Raw genomic sequence first — 18,564 nt, forward strand, 5'->3', positions numbered from 1 at the left:
TGTGGCTCTGGGGCCAGGGCAGGGCCGAGGCACCTATGTGACTGCAGAGGCATCAGGGGCTGGAGCACAGCCCCAGAGAATCGTCCTGCCCAGTCCTACCGCTCATTTCCCTGCTCCTGTTTTCCCCACCATCCACTGTTCGTTGTTGCAAAAAAAAAAAAAAAAAAAAAAAAAAAAAAAAGAAAAGAAAAATCACAGGAGCCAGCAAGTTGGTTCCACCGGAGAGCCAGGACTTCTAATCATACCCCGGGCCCTTGGCGAGGGGCCAGTCCTTGTACTCTGCTCCGCCTGTCGCCCGAGCACATCTCCAGGCCTTTGCTCTCAGCTTCTTCCACCTTGATGTCTTCTGCTCCAGGCAGACTTTGATGCGTTTTGTTGAGACAGTTGCCATCACCGCCCAAAAGAACTTTCATTCTTTTCATCTTCTTTTCCTCTTGCACAACGGGAAGAAAAGCCTAAAGCCCCTTCCCGACCCCCTCCCTGCTTCATTGGCCCAGCAGCTCTTGGGTCTGCCTCTTAACTGCCTTCGCCCTGGCCTTCACCTGCAGCTGTGCTGCAGGGCTTAGAACCCTTTGGTGCAAGCAGTAGATTCTGAGGGGAAGGCACCTCAGCCAGAAAGGGCATTTTACTCTAAGGGGTCAGGGCCATCCCCAGAATTGCAGTAATAGGAGTAGGATGGATCTCAGAAAAGGACTTGCAAAACCATCAGCACTCTCTCCACCCTTCTGTGCGGCTCCTCCCTGCCTCATTTTGTCTTTTCTGCAGACCAGCTCCCTGTGGATTCCTGTCACCAGGGTAGAACCCCAGTCCCAGGACAGAGAACCCAACTGGCCCCTGGATCAGGCCCAGTCGCCTGGCCCACTTCAGCTAAAATGGCTTCACCGAGACAAGATTAGCCCTTCTGCCTCAAAACATTCAACCACAGTAATGAGAGAAACAACAGGTACTGAACATAGGTATCAGGTCGTGTGGGACAAGGGTCCCCAAAGGCAAGACATAGTACCGATGAGTACATGGAGAGACAGAGAGAGAGAACTGGAGAGAGAGAGAGGTCACTGGAGGATCTTCTTGAGTCTTCAGCTGAGTACTGATGAGCACATGTCTGTCGAGAAACTACTAGAATCCAGGAAAAGACCCACATAAAAGGAGCAGAGGAAGCACACCTATGATCTACAGGATGCCTGCAATAGTTTGTTCCACCAGCCGGACTGGTGAGTCTCAGGATTCACCCGGGGTGGAGTAGAGGCCTCAAGAGCCTCCCGTCAGGGATGCGGAGCATGCAGTCCTCAGGCCGCTCTGGTTCTGCCTACTAAGATTGCAAGCAAACTCCGAGGGACCCCCAGCTGCCCCCGAATGACTTAACCGGGTTCCACATGGCTCGGGAGCATTTCTGGGAGTGCTCAGACTGTACAGAAATACCCAGCGCCCAACAAGGTATCATCGCAACATCCAATCAACCCTGTGGCCGGAGGGAAGGACACAGAAAACTAAGGGCAAGGACTGCTCTTCTGTCTTGCAAATGCGACAAATGTCACAGTCCCCTCCTTTTCCAGCTTGGGGCTATTATCACTTTCTTCTTTGCACACCGACAGGGGTTTGCTCTATTACAACCGCATCCCTTCCCACCCTTACGGGCACCCGCGTCCCTAAGTGAGAACACCACACAGAGGGGGAACCAGGGAAATTTCTGCAGCGCTTCCCCACGGAGCCCGGTGTCTTTCTCCAGCTGTCCTTTGCCCCCCTGTCCTTCTCCCGGTCTCCGTCTCCGCAGCAGGTCCTCACCACCACCTGTCCTTCCCTCTGCGGGGCCGCTTCCCAGAATGCGGAACGCACGGCCAGCTTTGGGGTGAAAAAAAACCTTGCTTCTTTGATTTCTTTGAACTGGCAGCTGTTAGGGCGTCGCGCGTCCTTCTCAAAGTCGGGGTGCGCCTCACCCACCCCCCCAGCTCCCGGGGCAGCGCAGTGGCTGTGGCTCTGCGGGGTGGGGGGTGAGGGTGGGGGGGCCCGTCCTGCTCCGCGTGCCCGGAGCACCCCCCCCCCATCCCGGGCAGGCGGCGCGGCAACTCGGGCTGCACCTGTGCAGACGGCAGGCACCTGCCACACCCGCACTTCTCCTGCGGGTGAGCTCGCCTTCTGGCGCGCCGCGGGCCAGCTGAGCTCCCGGGTGCCGGTGCAGGGAGCGCGAGGAAGCCGCCCAAGGCAGGGGGCGAGCAGGAGACCACGCGGTGGGAGAAGGGCCCAGGGTCGGACGGGGAGGGGAGGGGAGGGAAGGGGAGGGGAGGGGGCGCGCGGAGGCCGCCCCCCGCAGGAGCGCAGCGGGGCCGCGATGAGCGAGGCGGGCCGGGTGTGCTCGGGCTACTACAGCCTCAACCGCACCTTCGTGGAGCCCTTCGAGTGCCCCCGAAGCGGCGAGGGCGCCGCCCTCCGCTACTGCTGCGGCTTCGCAGACCTCAAGTACTGCTGCGGGGAGCCGGGCAGCTACTTCCCCTACAAGCACGGCTACATGTGGAGCCTCAGGTGCGCAGGCGGCGGGCCCGGGATGGAGAGGGGGGATGCTCCGGGGGGTGGTGGTGGTGCAGGCTCGGCTCCCTGGGGAGGGGGGGCGGCTGAGGGACCCGCCCGGTGCTGCACCCCCCGCCCCCCCATCCCCGGCCCGGCGGAGGGACCCCCCGAGGCTGTGCGCCCTGGGCGCTGGGGTGCGCGGTGCGGGGTGCGGGGGGCAGGCGCGCACAGCTCTCGCTCTTTTGCATTTGTTCGGGCATTTGGTGCATTTGAATACAAAGGGGGAGACAGACACTTGGTGTGGGGGGGGGCGCCTTCTTAGGTATTCACCGAAGACCGGAGTGTTTAAAGGGTTTAAAGTCTCCTGGAGTGTGCGGAGGAATCAAAAAGAGGCGTGCGCGCGCGTAGAGCGACTGGACTCCCCAAATTTGCTCTTTTCAGATGACCCTGAACCGAATTTGATGGATCACAGGCAGAGGGAAAGTTTTACTTGCTGTGATTGATACCCGCTCCTTAGAACCTTTACAGGACACCCCTTGATTAACACGTGGGCCACTTGGCCCCTGGAGCCAAGACAGACTTTCTTTCTTTTTTTCTTTTTAAGATTTTGTTTATTTATTCATGAGAGACAGAGAGAGAGGCAGAGGGAGAAGCAGGCTCCATCCAGGGAGCCCGATGCAGGACTTGATCTGGGGTCCCCAGGATCACACCACACCCTGGGCCCAAGGCAGGCGCTAAACCGCTGAGCCACCGACGGACCCCAGACAGGAGACTTTCTAAGGTGGAGCCTTCCTTGCCTCTTTTTCCTATGATGGCAATTTTACTTAGTCCACCTACTATTGATGTAGGTATTTTCACTGTGAAATGCTCCCACCACCACCCCCCCCCCGCCCCTTTCTACTCCAGAAGATTGCAACCTCTGAACTCCATCCTTTGGTTTTTGCCTGGATAATGAACGGGAAAGAACTCCAAACCCACCTTCATTGGTTTCTCACAAACCAATGAGCTGATGATGCCCGACAAGAGAGAGACGCTGCTAGCAAGGAGAAGAGTGTTATTTCTCTAATCCTCTAGCATGATCCAGAATTTGTCACACTTGTCCAGTCTCCAACGGCTGACTGTAACTGTTACTTCTGGAGGCAATGAAATGATTTTTTTTTTTTTTAAATACTGTGAGTTTCAAAAACTCCTCCAAAGGAGTGTTGCTAACCAGTCAGTTCAGGTGACAACGTTGTATTGTGGCCAGAGTGGGGCAAAATCTCAGAAAATAGTGGTGGCTTATCCCTCTCATCTGGAGAAGTAATCAGTATTGCATATCATTTGGCCTTTTGGAAAATAGCACTTTTGGAAGCCAGCTCTGAGTCTTTGGAGGTGTTAATAATGAGGGCAGCACCTCCAACAGAGACTGGCAACTCTTAAGTCAAACTCAGAAAAGTGCCTGGGATTCTCAGACCCTTGAATAGTTCCAAAGTGACAGGCAGCAGAGGATAGGTTTATGAGGGCACAGAGAACGACTAGCTAGTTGGGGTCTTCACTCAGCCTGGACAACACAGACAGGAGAGCTCAGCTCCTGGGAGACATAAAAACCATCTCAACTGATGGCATCTGTTGGCCATGTTAAACCTGGGGATCCTGTGAGTTACTGAGCGCTGGGAACGCACTGGGGAAGTAAAAATTCAGAGCTTCATTTCCCTCTTATTCTTTGCTCTCCACCCAAATTTAAAATAGTCCCCATGACGGAAATATTCCTAAAGCCACTAACATTTGTTCTGAGATTATGCAGCTGCTGGAGAAAGGCGGGGCGCAGCTACTACCAGGTAAGCGAAGTTGCTAAGGCGGGGAAAGGTAACATGAATGTGGTTGCAGCTTCAGAGCCCAGGATGCTGCGAGGATGGGATCATCTGGCCTGTTCTGCATTCCCCACCACCACCACCACCACCATCCTCCCCCACAGCATCCTTTCTTCTCTTACAAATAAGTCCCTGACCTCTCAGGGCTTCCTTTGGCAACCTGCTTTGAGGACCTAGGAAAATAATACCTATTGCACAGGGCAACACATGAGGTCAGTAAGTATTTCCCAAAATGAATATTTTAGGAGATGTATCTAGAGTTTTGTGCGCACAAAGCAGCATTTCCAACGTAGTGGAACTGTGACTCTAACTGTCCAAGATTATGCAGGACCTTCTTTCCTTATAATAGAAAGCAGCAAAAAAAAAAAAAAAAAAGAAAAAAAAAAGAAAGAAAGCAGCAACAGCATGCTTTGCTTTTTCCTTCAAATCATGTGGCTGGTTTTTCAACTGTGCACATTGAAAGCTCCCAATATGCGTGTTGAATTTAATTAAGTTGACTTTTAAATTGACTAAATTACTTTTTTTACTTTGAAGATTTTTTTTTTTTTAATAACCTGTTCTCATTTCAGGAATCTTCCTAGATGTGCGGCAGCCTAGCTGTCTTAGGCAGCATTAACTTAATGTTAATTAAGTGGATTATGTTCCCCTGTGTCTGTGCGTAGTCCTAACGTTCCCAGATGCACATACTCTACAAAAGTCAGCTTTGGTGCAAACTAACATGAAAGCGGAGTTGCCGGAGCCAGGGAGTCTACCCCTTGGACTCAGAGTGCACAAGCGAGGGCGAAGTCCAATTTAGATATAAAACTACATACTGACTCTAACCACAAAATTATCCAGTCTTCAGTAGGGGCCGACATGAATATAGCAGACACACGTGTCTTTGGATGTCTGACTCCAAGTCTGTGGCCAAGGAGGCCATCTCTAAATGGCAGAAGGGCTTTATCTCCTAAAATCAAAGTAAATGGAATAAGCTTAGCGGCTCGCTTTTGATTTTGTTCTCCTTCTTCCCAGAGCCCTAACACACGTAGCATCCCTGGTCAGAGTCTCCCCTCCCTCCTTCCCTGGGTACATCTCAAACTTGTCAGGGGCACTGCACTATGGGCAAGTCAACAGAACTATGTGCTCTTGAGCAGCTTAAAATCTCTCTCTACATGTTTACATACATTGGAAAGCAAAATAATAAGGAAAGCTTATTAGTTTTTCGAGATAATTTTTTTCCCAAGATCCTTTTCCTATTTAAAAGTATCAAGTTCACAGGCTTATGTAAACTGTGTTACCTCTCAAACGATTAGTCTTAGATAACTGCTTGGAAGGAATTATTACAAAGTTAATGCGGAGAAAAGAGTATCAGATATCCCCCCCCCCTTTTTTTTGGAGAAAAGCCCAAGGGTTTCTTCCTTGGCACTAGAGGCCTTTGGTATTATGCTCTTTTAGAAAGGAAAAACCCAGATAAACCTGGACTTTATATACATTTCATAAGTACTGCTTCCCTTTCATTAAACCTTCTTCTCTTTTGGAAGAGCTGTGGCTTCGTGTATTGGTAGGTGCCCTCTTCCATACACGTCTCCAAAAGAAAAGTTCTACATCTGCATTGCTACTTTTGTCCCAGAGAGTATTTTGCTAATTCCCCTTTTGTTGGTGAACACGATGTTTGCTTCTAACATATACTGACAGAGGTTCCTTTGCGGTATTTAGAGAATCATGTGGCCATCCACCTGCCATCTGAGCTCGCATGATATTCTATTACTAACGTTACCATGTAAATGTATTGAGAAAATGTAAGAACCTGCGGAAGGCAGGAGGTGAGCTTTAGATTCCAATCAGAGACCGTTTGTACTAACATATAATTTGGCTAGGAGTGCCTGGAGCAAGAATGAACTACATTCAAACCTGCCCTCTAGGGGGTGTGTGCAAACCATTTTGTGCGACAGTGAGGATGTTCTTCTTGTCTCCTCCAGCATCGGTGCCCTGGTTGGACTGGGAACTGCTGCCCTTGTTCTACTTGCCTTTGTCATCAGCGTCTGTGTCCTGTGCTACTTATTTCTGTCTACAAAGCCTCAAAGGTTAGACAGCGGCCTCCAGCTTCAGCAACTAGAGGCATCTTCCACTCGAGAAGGTAATCCGTGTCTGTAATTCGTAGCCAACTCCCTGCATGCGATTCAAAATGATCACCCATCCCTGGGTGACACATCAGACCGTTGACAAGGAACGCTTTTCAAAAACTCGGTATGTTAGGCGCCTTTTAAAAGATTCACATGAAATCAGGCGTTAACGGTGAAAACCCTTCGAGAAATTGGGCCAGAGGACAAAAGAGTGGCAGGACGTAGATGTTCTCATGAAAACCAACACATGGATCCAGCAGATCCACTCTATTATATTTAAGTCTCTTTCCGTTTTGAAGGTTTTTATCCTCTTAGAGTTAAAAAAAAATTAACTTTGTTTTTGATAGAGCCAAAGAAGTTGAATAGATGAGCAAAATCTCTGGTGGTTAATTCTCAGGGTTGCATCGCTCAAGATGGGCCAGTCAGTGATCAGTTGGGCTTTCCCCTGAGCGTTTGAGGGGTGCAATATTCAGGGGAGGCCCATAAAATACTGCAGAGGCCCACAGAAGGAATAAAAGCAGAGGAAAAGTCAATAGAAGACAGTGTTTGAATGGATTACACACTAGTGAAGATACACACATGCGTGTGTGTTTGTGCGCTTGTGTGGAGAGTGCCTATAGAGTTAGAAAGAAATTTTTATGTACAGTTTGTGGAACTGGGTCTCATCATCTCAATTACAAAGTGTCACACAAATGCTAACCATTAGCATGCGAAATTCAATCAGAAAGAATTGTGACTTTTGTGAATATAAATTTCTCTTGGTGTATTAATTAAAAAGTAGTAATCAAACATTTTGAGATACATACTTAAAGTGTATTTTAATAGAAATTTAGGATGTAGGGATGCCTGGGTGGCTCAGTGGTTGAGTATCTGCCTTTGACTGAGGGCTTGATCCCGGGAGCCTGCTTCTGCCTCTACCTCTTTCTCTGTGTCTCTCATGAATAAATAAAAATATTTTTTAAAATGTAGGATCTATATATTTAGAACAAGATACAAGTGCTCACCAACTTCTACTTAAAAAGGAACTGAAAAGTTTACTTTAAAAAGTTTTGGAAAGTCACCTGCTCAGATGCCCTCCTTGGGCTGAATCCTGAAACTTCTATTTATGGAGTAGATGCTCTGTGACCTTATCAAATACACTGTGACTGAATGATTGCATTGGCTCTACTTTCCTTTTCTGCAGAGGAGATCTCTCTCAGAGGGTGTCCTGCATCACAGAGCAAGAGGCCAGGGTCCCTTGGCGGATCTTTTTTTGAAGCGCTGTTTGGAACTGTGCGGCTGAATGGACAGGTTGTTCATTGAAGTGAGTCCAGTAGCTTAGATCCTGTTTCTCCACTGGCGAAATGCAGCACTGGATTGGTGATCACCAAAGAATTAGATCATAAAATCAATTTTTGTCTCAAGATAATTTAATGTAGAAATTCTTGAATTTTGCTATGCCTAAGAATCACCTAGGGAACTCCAGACTCTGCATTTTATTTTATTTTTAAAGATTTTTATTTATTTATTCATGAGAGATACACAGAGAGAGGCAGAGACACAGGCAGAGGGAGAAGCAGGCTCCCTGCAGGAGGATGTACTGAGCCACCCAGGCATCCCCAGACTCTGCATTTTAAAACAAATAGCTCCCCTTCCCAGCTAACCCCTTGCTCCCCTGCTGTCTGCTGTCCACAAAGCAGGAAAAGTGAGGCTGCTAAAACCCAAGCCAGGTCTTGTCAGTTCTCTGCTAAAAATAAAAAACAAAAAACAAAAAACAAAACAAAACAAAACCTTAATCACTTCCCATCCATCTTGTTAGATACTGAAGCCTTACCTGGGACCTATCAGGGCTTCTGCAGTTTGCCCTCTCCACCCACATTCCTCTCATCTCCTGTGTGGAGGAGACACATTGGCCTCTTTGCTGTCCCTTGAAACTCCTCTGCTGCAGGGCCTTTGCATGTGCTGCCACCCTTGTCCAGAAGGCCTTTCCCTGAGATATCCATGTGACTTGCACTGCCTTTCACATCTTTACTAAAAGGTCACATTCCTAGGGAGTTCTTCCCTGGTCACCCTGTCTGGCTTTTTAGCTCCCCTTCATTATTTCACACACCCTTCCCGTTCTATTTTTCTCCTAAGCGGTCAGCACTACTATACTATATATTTTAGCTATCTACTGTCTAACTTTTCTCCACTCCCACTGGAGAGTACGTTCCAAGAAAGTAATAATTTTCATCTTGTTTCCTTACGACTGTATCGCTATTGCCTAGAACACTTAACGATGTTTGTTGAATGAAGTAAATGATCAATTTATAGTAGATGATCAAAGGGACATCTTTATTGTGACCTATAGAGTCGTCAAACAGTCGTTGAATGTCTCCTGTGTGCAGTGCGTTGTGCTAAGTAGAAGTTGGCTGTTTTTCCTGATTTATCTCAGGGACTGCTCCAGAATGTTATTTCATGTTGTTATTTCATGTTATTTCATGTTGGCTCTGAGAACCCAGTGACAGAATTAGTTGGCTTGTTGATTCAAGTCTTGTCCTCTTATTGCTGTTTAGATAAGGAGATCCATTAATGCCCTTCTGAGGTAGTTAGAAGGAGTTGCTTCCTTGCATCAAAATGTTTCCTCTCAAAAACATTGTGTGCTGTTGACAAGGCAGGGTTTTATATGATCACCACCTTCCTGCTGCTTTCAAATGAAGTGATTTGGGTTCTTTGGGTTGGTTTTAACCAAATCAGACATGGTGGGGAGCCCAAAACAAAATAGGCAGTCCACATGTTACTGAGACAGGAAAAGAAGATGGTTTATATTTGAAAGTGATCCTTTAAAGTGCAAACATTGTGGTGCTGCTGTGAAATATGCATATGCTCTGTTCCACCTAGGAATAGATTCCCGTGTCCTAGCTATTAAAATAAAAAGTCCTTATTCCACTTAAAGAATGCCTTCAAGGTCAAGGACATAATGAAATGTTTGCAGAAGAGCAAGCAAGTGAATATTACATCAGAGGAAACTGGTATTTTCTGTTACGACTCTCTTCTTTCAAAGTGACCTATTCCTAAGAGTCGACCTCCCATTATTTTAGATTTTTATAAAATTTTTATAATTGAGACTGTTGTCATTACAGGCAATTTGAATGGCTTGGAGGGGAAAAATGTTTTTGTGTGCATTCTAAAACTGACTTAGGGTGGGCAACCCTCTCGGGTCCCCTCTGTCTTCGAAGCTTTGTACTATCACTTTACTATGTCTCAGTAAACCTTGCTTGGAGTGTCTGGGGGGCTCAGTTGATTAAGCATCTGCTTTAGGCTCTAGTCATGCTCTCAGGGTCCTGGGACTGAGCCCCACCTTGGGCTCAGCAGGGAGTCTGCTTCTCCTTCAGCCCCTCCTTCTACTCGTGCTCAAGTGCGTGCTCTCTCTCTCTCTCTCTCTCTCAAATAAATAAATCTTTTTAAAAAAAGAATAAAACCCAATAAAGATACACAAAGGAAAACTTGGCAAAACTGTCTATTAAACTATTCTAGACTTAGACTATTGTCACTTATAGAAACACCAAAGTGCAGTGCCCTAAGTCAGTTTTATTTTTTTTAATTTTAAAAAAGATTTTTTTATTTGTTTGACAGAGAGCAAGAGAAGCAAAAGCAGGGGAGCGGCAGGGGGAGAGGGAGAAGCAGACTCCCTGCTGTGCAGGGAGCCCCTTCCGACCACATGGGGCATTGGAAATGTGCATAACTCAAAACACGGAAAGAGGGAAGAAAATGATGATGGGACACAATTTAAAGGGTAATTAATTTCTTGGTGACAGTACCTGTCCACAAAGTGTACCCTGGATGTAGCCCGATGAAACACTGCAGTCACTGCCAGTGATCTGATGTTTTCGGGATCAATTCAAAATGTATAAAAGCTTAAATTGTATACATCAGAAAGAAAGGGTGCCTGGGTGGCTCAGCCGGTTAAGTGTCTGCCTTCGGCTCAGGTCATGATCTCAGCTTTAAATTATTTGAAGTTCCCCTTTTATGTTTACCCTTTTCCCATCTTATTTTTAAAATTTACGTCATTTTTTTTCCATTTGGCTGAATGTGAAGGCTTGTCTTTAATAATAACATATTTTCCTCCTCACATCTGAAGAAGATTGGAGCTCCAGGAAGCCTAAGCACAACCACCCTGTGGTTCTGACACGCTGGGGGAGTGTGTGTGGGGGGGGGGGGAGGGGAGTGGTGAAGGCCTAAGGACAGGGCTTGTTGGAAGCAGAGTTTGGGATGGAAATTGAAAGGACAGTTATTAGTAGAGCTGCTTGGCACAAAGAGAACAATATAGCTGTAGAGAGGTAGTAGAAACTCCAAGCCTGTATCTACCTGGTGGTCTCTCTTGTAAAGGCAGGCGATCTAAATGAGAGAGAGCAAGCAAATCCTCAGTAAGGTGTGGCTGCCTAGGAGAAAAATAGAAATTACCTATAGAATCCTGAGAAAGCACATCTGAGGATCATGCAATTGTTTCTTCTGCCCGTGAGCACCAACATGACTCGGCCTGGCTCAGAATGGTCTGCTCTGTTTCTTCTTCTTGGAAGAGTCACCCGGAAAGAAAGACCTTTCTTTCAATTCACTTTTATTGGTGGAGAATGAGACAATATGGGGAAACAAAGAAACAGGGTCTTACGTGATTGCACCGTACAGAGATGGGGGTTATGAACACCATGTTGAATTCTTTCATGGATTTTTGGTATGCATCTATACACAAGTGGATCTAACAAAATGGGAGGAGGGATGAGTCTTACGCATTTTTTCCACTGGACAATATTGACATCTTTGTTTGCCAATAAGTAAATGCCTTTGTCATAGAATAATTCCACTTTACTGACAGAGTGCTGTGATTTTTTTTAATTCTTTTATTTTGATATGATTTCACACTTTGAGAAAAATTGCAAGAATTGCATAGAGGTTGTATACCTCTTCTTAATGTTTTGCCTCATTTTCTTTATCATTGACTTCCATTCAATGTATATTTTCTGAACCATTTGAAAATAATTTTGCAGATATTGTGCCTTTTAACCATAAATATTTCAGTATTTCCCAAGAAGAGGATTTTTTTCTTACATAGTTACAGCATGTTCATCAAAGTCAGGAAATGTAACATGGATACAGTAATATCTAATCTTCAGTTCGTATTCAGATTTTGCCAATATCCTTAATAGTGATGTTTTTCTCATCCGCATCTAGTCTAGTAATTAGTTGTCATATTTCTTTAGCCTCCTTTAATTGTCAGCCTTTCTTTGTCTTTCATGATCTCGACATTTTTGAAAAGCAAAAACCAGTTATTCTGTACAGTGTCTTTCAATTTGTCTGATATTTTCTCATGATTGGAGAGAGATAATACATTTTGACAGGAATACATGGAAATCATATTCTCAGGGCATCATAGCAGGAAGCACATAATATTGTTTTGTCCCATTAGAGGTGATACTAAGTTTGATTCGTTGGTTAAGGTTGTATTTGCTGGATTAGTATGTTGTAAAGTCACGATTGTTCCCTATTAATTACTAAGTACTTTGTGAGGAGGTACTTTGAGATGGAAAATATTCTGTTCCTTCTCAAATTTTCATCCATTCATTGATGGGTCTTGACTGGGTTTTTTGATTCAAAATTTCTCTTTCTTCTTTCTTTCTTTCTTTCTTTCTTTCTTTCTTTCTTTCTTCTTTCTTCTTTCTCTCTTGATTTTATTTATTTATTCATGAGACAGAGAGAGAGAGGCAGAGACACAGGCAGAGGGAGAAGCAGGCTCCCTGCCAGGGAGCCTGATGCGGGACTTGATCTCAGGACCCTGGGATCACAACCTGAGCCGAAGGCAGATGCTCAACCATTGAACCACCCAGGTGTCCCCATTCAAAATTTCAAAATAATTTTAGACCTATCATTACAATAGTTATAAAATAGTGACTTTCCAAGCCTCACATTCCTTTGATGTTGGTTGCTATTCTACTACAAGGAAGAGCTTTCCTTTCTCCCCTATTTATTTACCTATTCATTTATTTATTAAGATCAGTATGGACTCAGATTCTTTGTTTTAAAATATTCTATTACTGTCATTATTTATTCTAATCCTTACATTGTCTCAGATTTGGCCTGTGGGAGCCTTCTTTAAATTGGGTCCTTTGCCCTTTTGAAATGTGTCCAAAATTTTTTGAACGCTATTTTGCTGTGTTAAATTTATCAATCCATTTATTCTTAAGCTAATAATATACCTTAAAAATTATGGTAGTGATATGGTTTTAATATCTGACCAGGCAAGACTTTCTCCTTCCTCCCTTACCACTATTCTTCTTTATCAAAGTTTGTTGGCTACTCCTGTAATGTTCAGGCTTCCAAATAAATTTTTGAATCACGCCAAATTTTTAAAAATCAAGTGGTATTTTGATGGGTTTTGCACTAAGTTTACAGATAACTTTGGGATCTATTTTTCTTAATAGCCTTAACACCTCTCCAACAAAACCCTGCTCAAAACTCTTATTCAGTAGGCTGCCAAATTATTTTGTAATACCATTCTTTGTTTCAGAAAGTCTTTAAGAACTCACTGAGATCTTAGTAGAAGATGGGGTAATTTGAACTCAATGGCAGAAAAGGTTAATATGTCTCCTAAAGGGGTCTTTCTACTTAAAATCATATAATTATATAATATAATAATATTATAATTATAATCATATAATTTCCTATGACCGTTTTTGTTCCTAGAATGTAGAAGATCAAATTGCTCAGCAGAGCTACTGCCACATTTAGTATTTGTGGGTCCTCCTCAGGGCTCAGGGTTAGGCAATCTTGGCTGATGTTGGAACCAATAAACAAAACAGAAGCCGGAAAATTGTGAAAATTCATTTAAAGGATTTTAAATATCCACTAGGTTATTTTTGAGTTATGTTATTCACCAGTGGTTGGGAAAATTTAATAATGCAGAAAAGAAAAAGAAAAAGAAAGCTCATTGTGGAAAAAAATAGGATAGGAAAAACATTTCTGGAGAGAACTGCCTTCACTCATCGGTGGATGGATAAAGCAAAAGGGCGAGTCAAAGATTGTAGCTTTTACAGTAAATTTTTAAGTGTATTTATCTGAGATATCTATATATTCTTAAGGCAGGAGAAGGAGACAGGGAAAACACAATAAATCAGTAGGTCACTAGGCAAGTTTTGCCCACTTGACCATTACCTTCAGATCCAGCCTATGGGCCATATTAAACTCGAAGGGAAAACATCCTCTTGCAAATCAATCACACTTAGGGTAGATTTAAGGTTGCCTGTTTTCCCTAGGAGGAACTGTGGGATGAGTCAGATGTGTAGATTTTCCACTCAGCAATAAAGTGAGCCAGCTAATTAGGAATTAGAAGCTGCTGTAGGATGGAGAATGTGACACAGAAGCTAGGGGGATGTGGGCAGATGAGAGCAGAAAAGCTTAATTACAGTTCCGGCCAGATAGTCAAAGAGAGGAAGACCTGCAGGGGTCTCCAGCACTCTTTTGGTATTTTGAAATGGCAAGCAAGGGCAGAGTTCACAGATGAGTTATAAGATAAATGGATTCCCGAGGAATGGTTCTGAAAATGAATGCAAAATTCAACTATTATCAGAAAAAAAAAAATCTATTGGCGTACTTTGTGGAGGATACGTGCAAAGATTGTCTGAGGAATTGGATTTGAATTTTGGCAAAGGCCAAAGCTTTAATTTAAATGCCAATCTGAGAGGTATAGAATTAAAGGAAGGTTGAGATTTCTCTCTGATGACCAGACACCAAAAAAAAAAAAAAAAAAAAAAAAAAGAAAAGAAAAAAGAAAGAAAAAGAAAATGGGCCACAAGCTGTGGAAAGAACAACTAATGTCAAACCTAGTTAAGAACAGTAATGTTGGAGCCTCACAATCTGCATTCAGTAAGGAAAAGGAGGAATTAAAAAAGAAAAACCTTTAGATGTAACAAATCCCTTGGGAGCTCCATGGAATGATAGATTTATTTAAAATCCAGTCCATGTTGTAATCCTGGCGCAGAAGAAGAGGCAGCTGGTTTTTCTCTACCTTGTTGGCTAAAAAATTAGCATCTGTTTATCAAAGCAAAACGAGGAAAAGGTGAGGTTGCTCAGACTTTTCTTGCTTTCTCTTTTAAGAGGATTCCAAAGAGGTGCAGTTGGCTGGACTCTTGTTACCGCGATAGCTACTCACTGCAGTGGTTTTTCTCTATGTCCAATTACTCTGACTTACCAGAAAGGATACACGTTGAAAGCCTCTTTGGATTTTTTCTTTTTTTAATAAGTTGTGAGAAGGGAGTGAACACTAGGGGTGTTAACTTGCTAATCAAAATTCCTGCTTCCAGTGACATTGGAAGGGTGTTTCTGACAAATCTTTTCTGCTTTGTGAAGCAGATTGGTTCCATGAGGGGAACTGCCTTGCTGTCAGAAGCCAGTCTAAAAAACAAATTTGTGCCTACACTGATTAGAAGGATCCAGTAGCCAAGGAGATAAGGAGGCAGGGCTGGAGAATGGGTGTCTTTACAAGTCCCGGATGAAGAGAAACCTGTAACACTGGAGTATATTTTGCAAGCGTTGAAATCTCAGAAGGCAGTAGACAGGTTAGTTCAACTCTCTCGGTTGTTGCCAGAAAATACATAATGGAAACTGGGGCTGTCAGAACTGAGATGACTAAGAGAGAACCCCAAGCTAAGGGGTTCTTAGAGAGAACCTCTAAGTTAGGAAATAACTTCCTGAATTTATTTTTTTTTAAAATACAAAAACTATATGTGACAAGGTAGATAAAAACACCTTGGGGAGGAGGGTGGGGGGGGGTGAATGGGTGACGGGCACTGAGGTGGGGACACTTGACGGGATGAGCACTGGGTGTTATTCTGTATGTTGGTGAATTGAACACCAATAAAAAATTAATTTATTATAAAAAAACACCTTGAAAATCTTATTGAAATAACTTATGAATCTAAGTCTGTAAAAAAGCTTAGGAAACACAAAGGACTAGAATTAACCAACATTCAGTTCAGCATTTCAGAAACTCCAATAAAAGTCTTAAGTTTTAGATGTGTCAAGAAATGCTTACGTAAGATGCAAAAGCCTCCCAGATGATGTGAAGCTAATTTACACCCTCTATCCTTGATCTTTTATCTTTACCTGCTGAATACTGAAGAGGACTAACCAAACATTGCTGTGCAAATGAAAAACAAACCTAGAAATATTTTTGCTTTTCAAATGTTCCCAGAGGAAAACAGTTTCAGTGGCCCCCATAGAGAATAAATTCCACCACTGAAGTGCTTGGTAGTTAAATTTCCATCTATTAGTTTCTAAAATTCCACTCTGCAAGTGACAGTCAAGTCAAATTTATCGGTTTATTAGATTTTTCATGCCAGCTTTCCCTACTCCATTTAACAGATAATGATTGCTGACTGGGCATAGAGCTACTTACCAGGTAGAAAATGTTGTGCCTACAACAAATTAACTTCTAAAAAAAAAAAATCACATTATTATGGTGAAACATTATGATGGAATGTTGAGAAGTAGAACATGTACTTTACCACCACAGAGGTTCAGAAGTGATGAAATAAAGGCATCTTTTGAACGATTCCAGGCCCTACGCTTTAAACTTCGGATACTTTTAAGGTGAGCTCAGAGAACAGTGCCACCCATGTTGCCCAGTGCTGTGGGCAGGATCTGGGAGCTGGAGGGAGACATTGTTCTTCACCACTTGTAAATATCTTGCCCTGCGAGTGCTGAGGTCCCAAATCAACCCACCGTGGGGGTATGCTGACGGGGTCTGGAAAGCAGTCTGTACAATTACTTATAACTGAGCAAAGCCAGGCAGTATGAACACATTGAAAGATGTAAGTGGGAAACAGTAGAGGAAGGAGCTGTTTCTAATCGGGGAACCTCTTGGCCAATGGATCCCACTTCCTCTAAGGGAGGTTCAGAGCAGATTTTTTTTCTAAATGAGACTAACTGGGGAGGAAGATGGGGCTAGGAACCAACGCGCTGGGCCCTGAGGCACTCCTGAATCTAAGAGGCCTGAGAGAAGAAAAAGGGACCAACAAGAGACTGAGAAGGAGCAATGGAGAAAGAGGAGGGGAGTCAAGAAAGGGTGGTATCCTGGAGACCAAGGAAGGACAATGCTGCCAGTAGGTCAGACATGCGGACTGTGAACTGGGCTAGGGATTCAGCACCAGGAGGGCATTAGTGACAGCAGGGATTAATCTACTGCTTCTACATATTTATGTTGTTTAAATTTGGATATGTTGGTGAACTATATGATACAATAACTTTTCTTTAAGATTTTTTTGAGAGAGAGAGAAAGCCGGGGAGGGGGGTGCTGAGGAGGAAGGAGGGGGAGCCAAAGGGAGAGAATCTCAAGCAGACTCCATGCTGAGTGCTGAGCCAGGCATGGGGCTCCAGTCTAAAGATCCTGAGATCATGACCTGAGCTGAAATCAAGTCAGATGCTTAATCAACACAGCTGCCCAGGAGCGCCCTTAACTTTTCTAACAATCATTCTTGAAGAATAATCCATTTCTTTGCTATGAGGTTTGGTTTTGGTGATGAGCAAAGGTCCATATTCCTCTACCCTTATGCATTTTGGACTCATATTTACATGGAATGAGTGAATGAGATTGTGGCACAAATGTGTTTTTTTTTAAGATTTTATTTATTTATTCATGAGAGACTGAGAGAGAGAGAGAGAGAGAGAGAGAGAGAGAGGCAGAGACACAGGTGGAGGGAGAAGCAGGCTCCATGCAGGGAGCCCAACGTGGGACTCGATCCTTGGGATTCCAGGATCACGTCCTGGGCCGAAGGCAGGCGCTAAACTGCTGAGCCACAAGGGATTCCCCACAAATGTGTTTCTTTTTAAACATTACATCTAAACTGATTATGATGGCAAAGCCTTAAGAGTGTTGCAAATTATTACGATTAGCTTTAGTATAGTTTTGTTCGTTATGCACAGGGACAATCACACTTTTATTTAGCAACCCAGAAATTGTTGCCTTCTTCTCAATGTGTAATTTCCTCCATGGAAACATGGAGGCAAAAAAATAAAAAAGGTAAGCACGGAAATGAAATTCTTACTTCTGTTATCATTTCCCTAATTTCACTTTCAGAAGGAAATGCTCAAAAACAACTTTAAAACGATTCAATTCTCACTCATCAATGGAGTGTTTTCAAGACATATTTTCAATACGGCTCCAAAGTGTATTTTTTAAGCACACATTTTAAAAAGCCAAATGTTATGTCATAATTTCAAATAACTATTTCATTTGGTTTGTGTTTTGCAGGCAACCCGAACAGGAAAACCAAAGCCCCCAATTCAAACGCAGCATCAAATTCAACAATTGAAACATCCTATGAAGCTGATGATATAATTCAAGATCCAAAAATGGATACCACACAAATCAAAACTGTGTATTATTAAACAGCCTGTGTTGTAAAAGCTCACTGCAGAGATGGAGCCATACAAATAAAGAATGCATTCCAAATACAGTTCGTAATTATGCTTTTTAAAAATTCACAAAGCAAGACACAGCTGCATTTTCGATTATTCAATTAATTTATTAAAAACCTACTAAGGTTTCTGATCATGTGGAGTTTACTTTTATTTGCTAATTAAGATATTTTTGCATTACATGAAATTAGGCTAATACTTCATGAGAAATTAAAGAACTTATCAATAACAGACAAGCAAGCCTATGCCAGTGCAGAACAATGAGAAACTTGTCATATCATCAACATTTCACAATTCTTTTGATACTTAGAGGCAGTTCTTTTTATGAGATGGTACAGGATAGGGGAAATCTCAGGGGGAATGGTCTTACAAAATAGAGGTGGCAGGTTCTTAGGTCTCTTAGAGATCAACCCATGCCTTTTTTAGAGGGCTTGCTGGGCACAAAATGAATATATTGTCTTTATAAAAGCTAACATTCAGTAACATTCCCTCACAATGTGTAATCTGCATGACAAATATTTTCTGCATATCAAAGGGGTAACCCTAACAAAAATCCTACACTGATGAAGTTTCTATGGAACTTCTATAATGAAAGTTATAAAAAAAATAAATAAAGTTCTCTAGCTCCACCTAAGGCTATTGCAGTAATACCACTTAGACACCTAGAAATCAAACTATGCTTT

The 18,564-nt window shown here is 43.4% G+C and overlaps 1 protein-coding gene across 1 annotated transcript; it reads left to right on the plus strand.

Annotated features, from left to right (window-relative positions):
* The first annotated feature begins 2,291 nt into the window (after window positions 1–2,291).
* On the plus strand, window positions 2,292–17,919 carry SHISAL2B (shisa like 2B). Its single transcript, XM_072750029.1, has 3 exons — window positions 2,292–2,517; window positions 6,311–6,468; window positions 17,715–17,919. Exons 1-3 carry the CDS (start codon window positions 2,327–2,329, stop codon window positions 17,849–17,851), a joined length of 486 nt encoding a protein of 161 aa, XP_072606130.1. The 5' UTR covers window positions 2,292–2,326; the 3' UTR covers window positions 17,852–17,919.
* Window positions 17,920–18,564: the final 645 nt, after the last annotated feature.

The sequence above is a fragment of the Vulpes vulpes genome, chromosome 2 (genome assembly GCF_048418805.1).
Source record: "Vulpes vulpes isolate BD-2025 chromosome 2, VulVul3, whole genome shotgun sequence".
Taxonomy (NCBI): domain Eukaryota; kingdom Metazoa; phylum Chordata; class Mammalia; order Carnivora; family Canidae; genus Vulpes; species Vulpes vulpes.

Bases quoted from the DNA above. Each gene is read 5' to 3' on its own strand.
- SHISAL2B (XM_072750029.1), top strand. From the start codon at position 2,327: ATGAGCGAGGCGGGCCGGGTGTGCTCGGGCTACTACAGCCTCAACCGC. The intron at 2,518-6,310 runs GTGCGCAGGCGG...TGTCTCCTCCAG, and splicing joins GGCTACATGTGGAGCCTCAG to CATCGGTGCCCTGGTTGGAC. The intron at 6,469-17,714 runs GTAATCCGTGTC...TGTGTTTTGCAG, and splicing joins GGCATCTTCCACTCGAGAAG to GCAACCCGAACAGGAAAACC.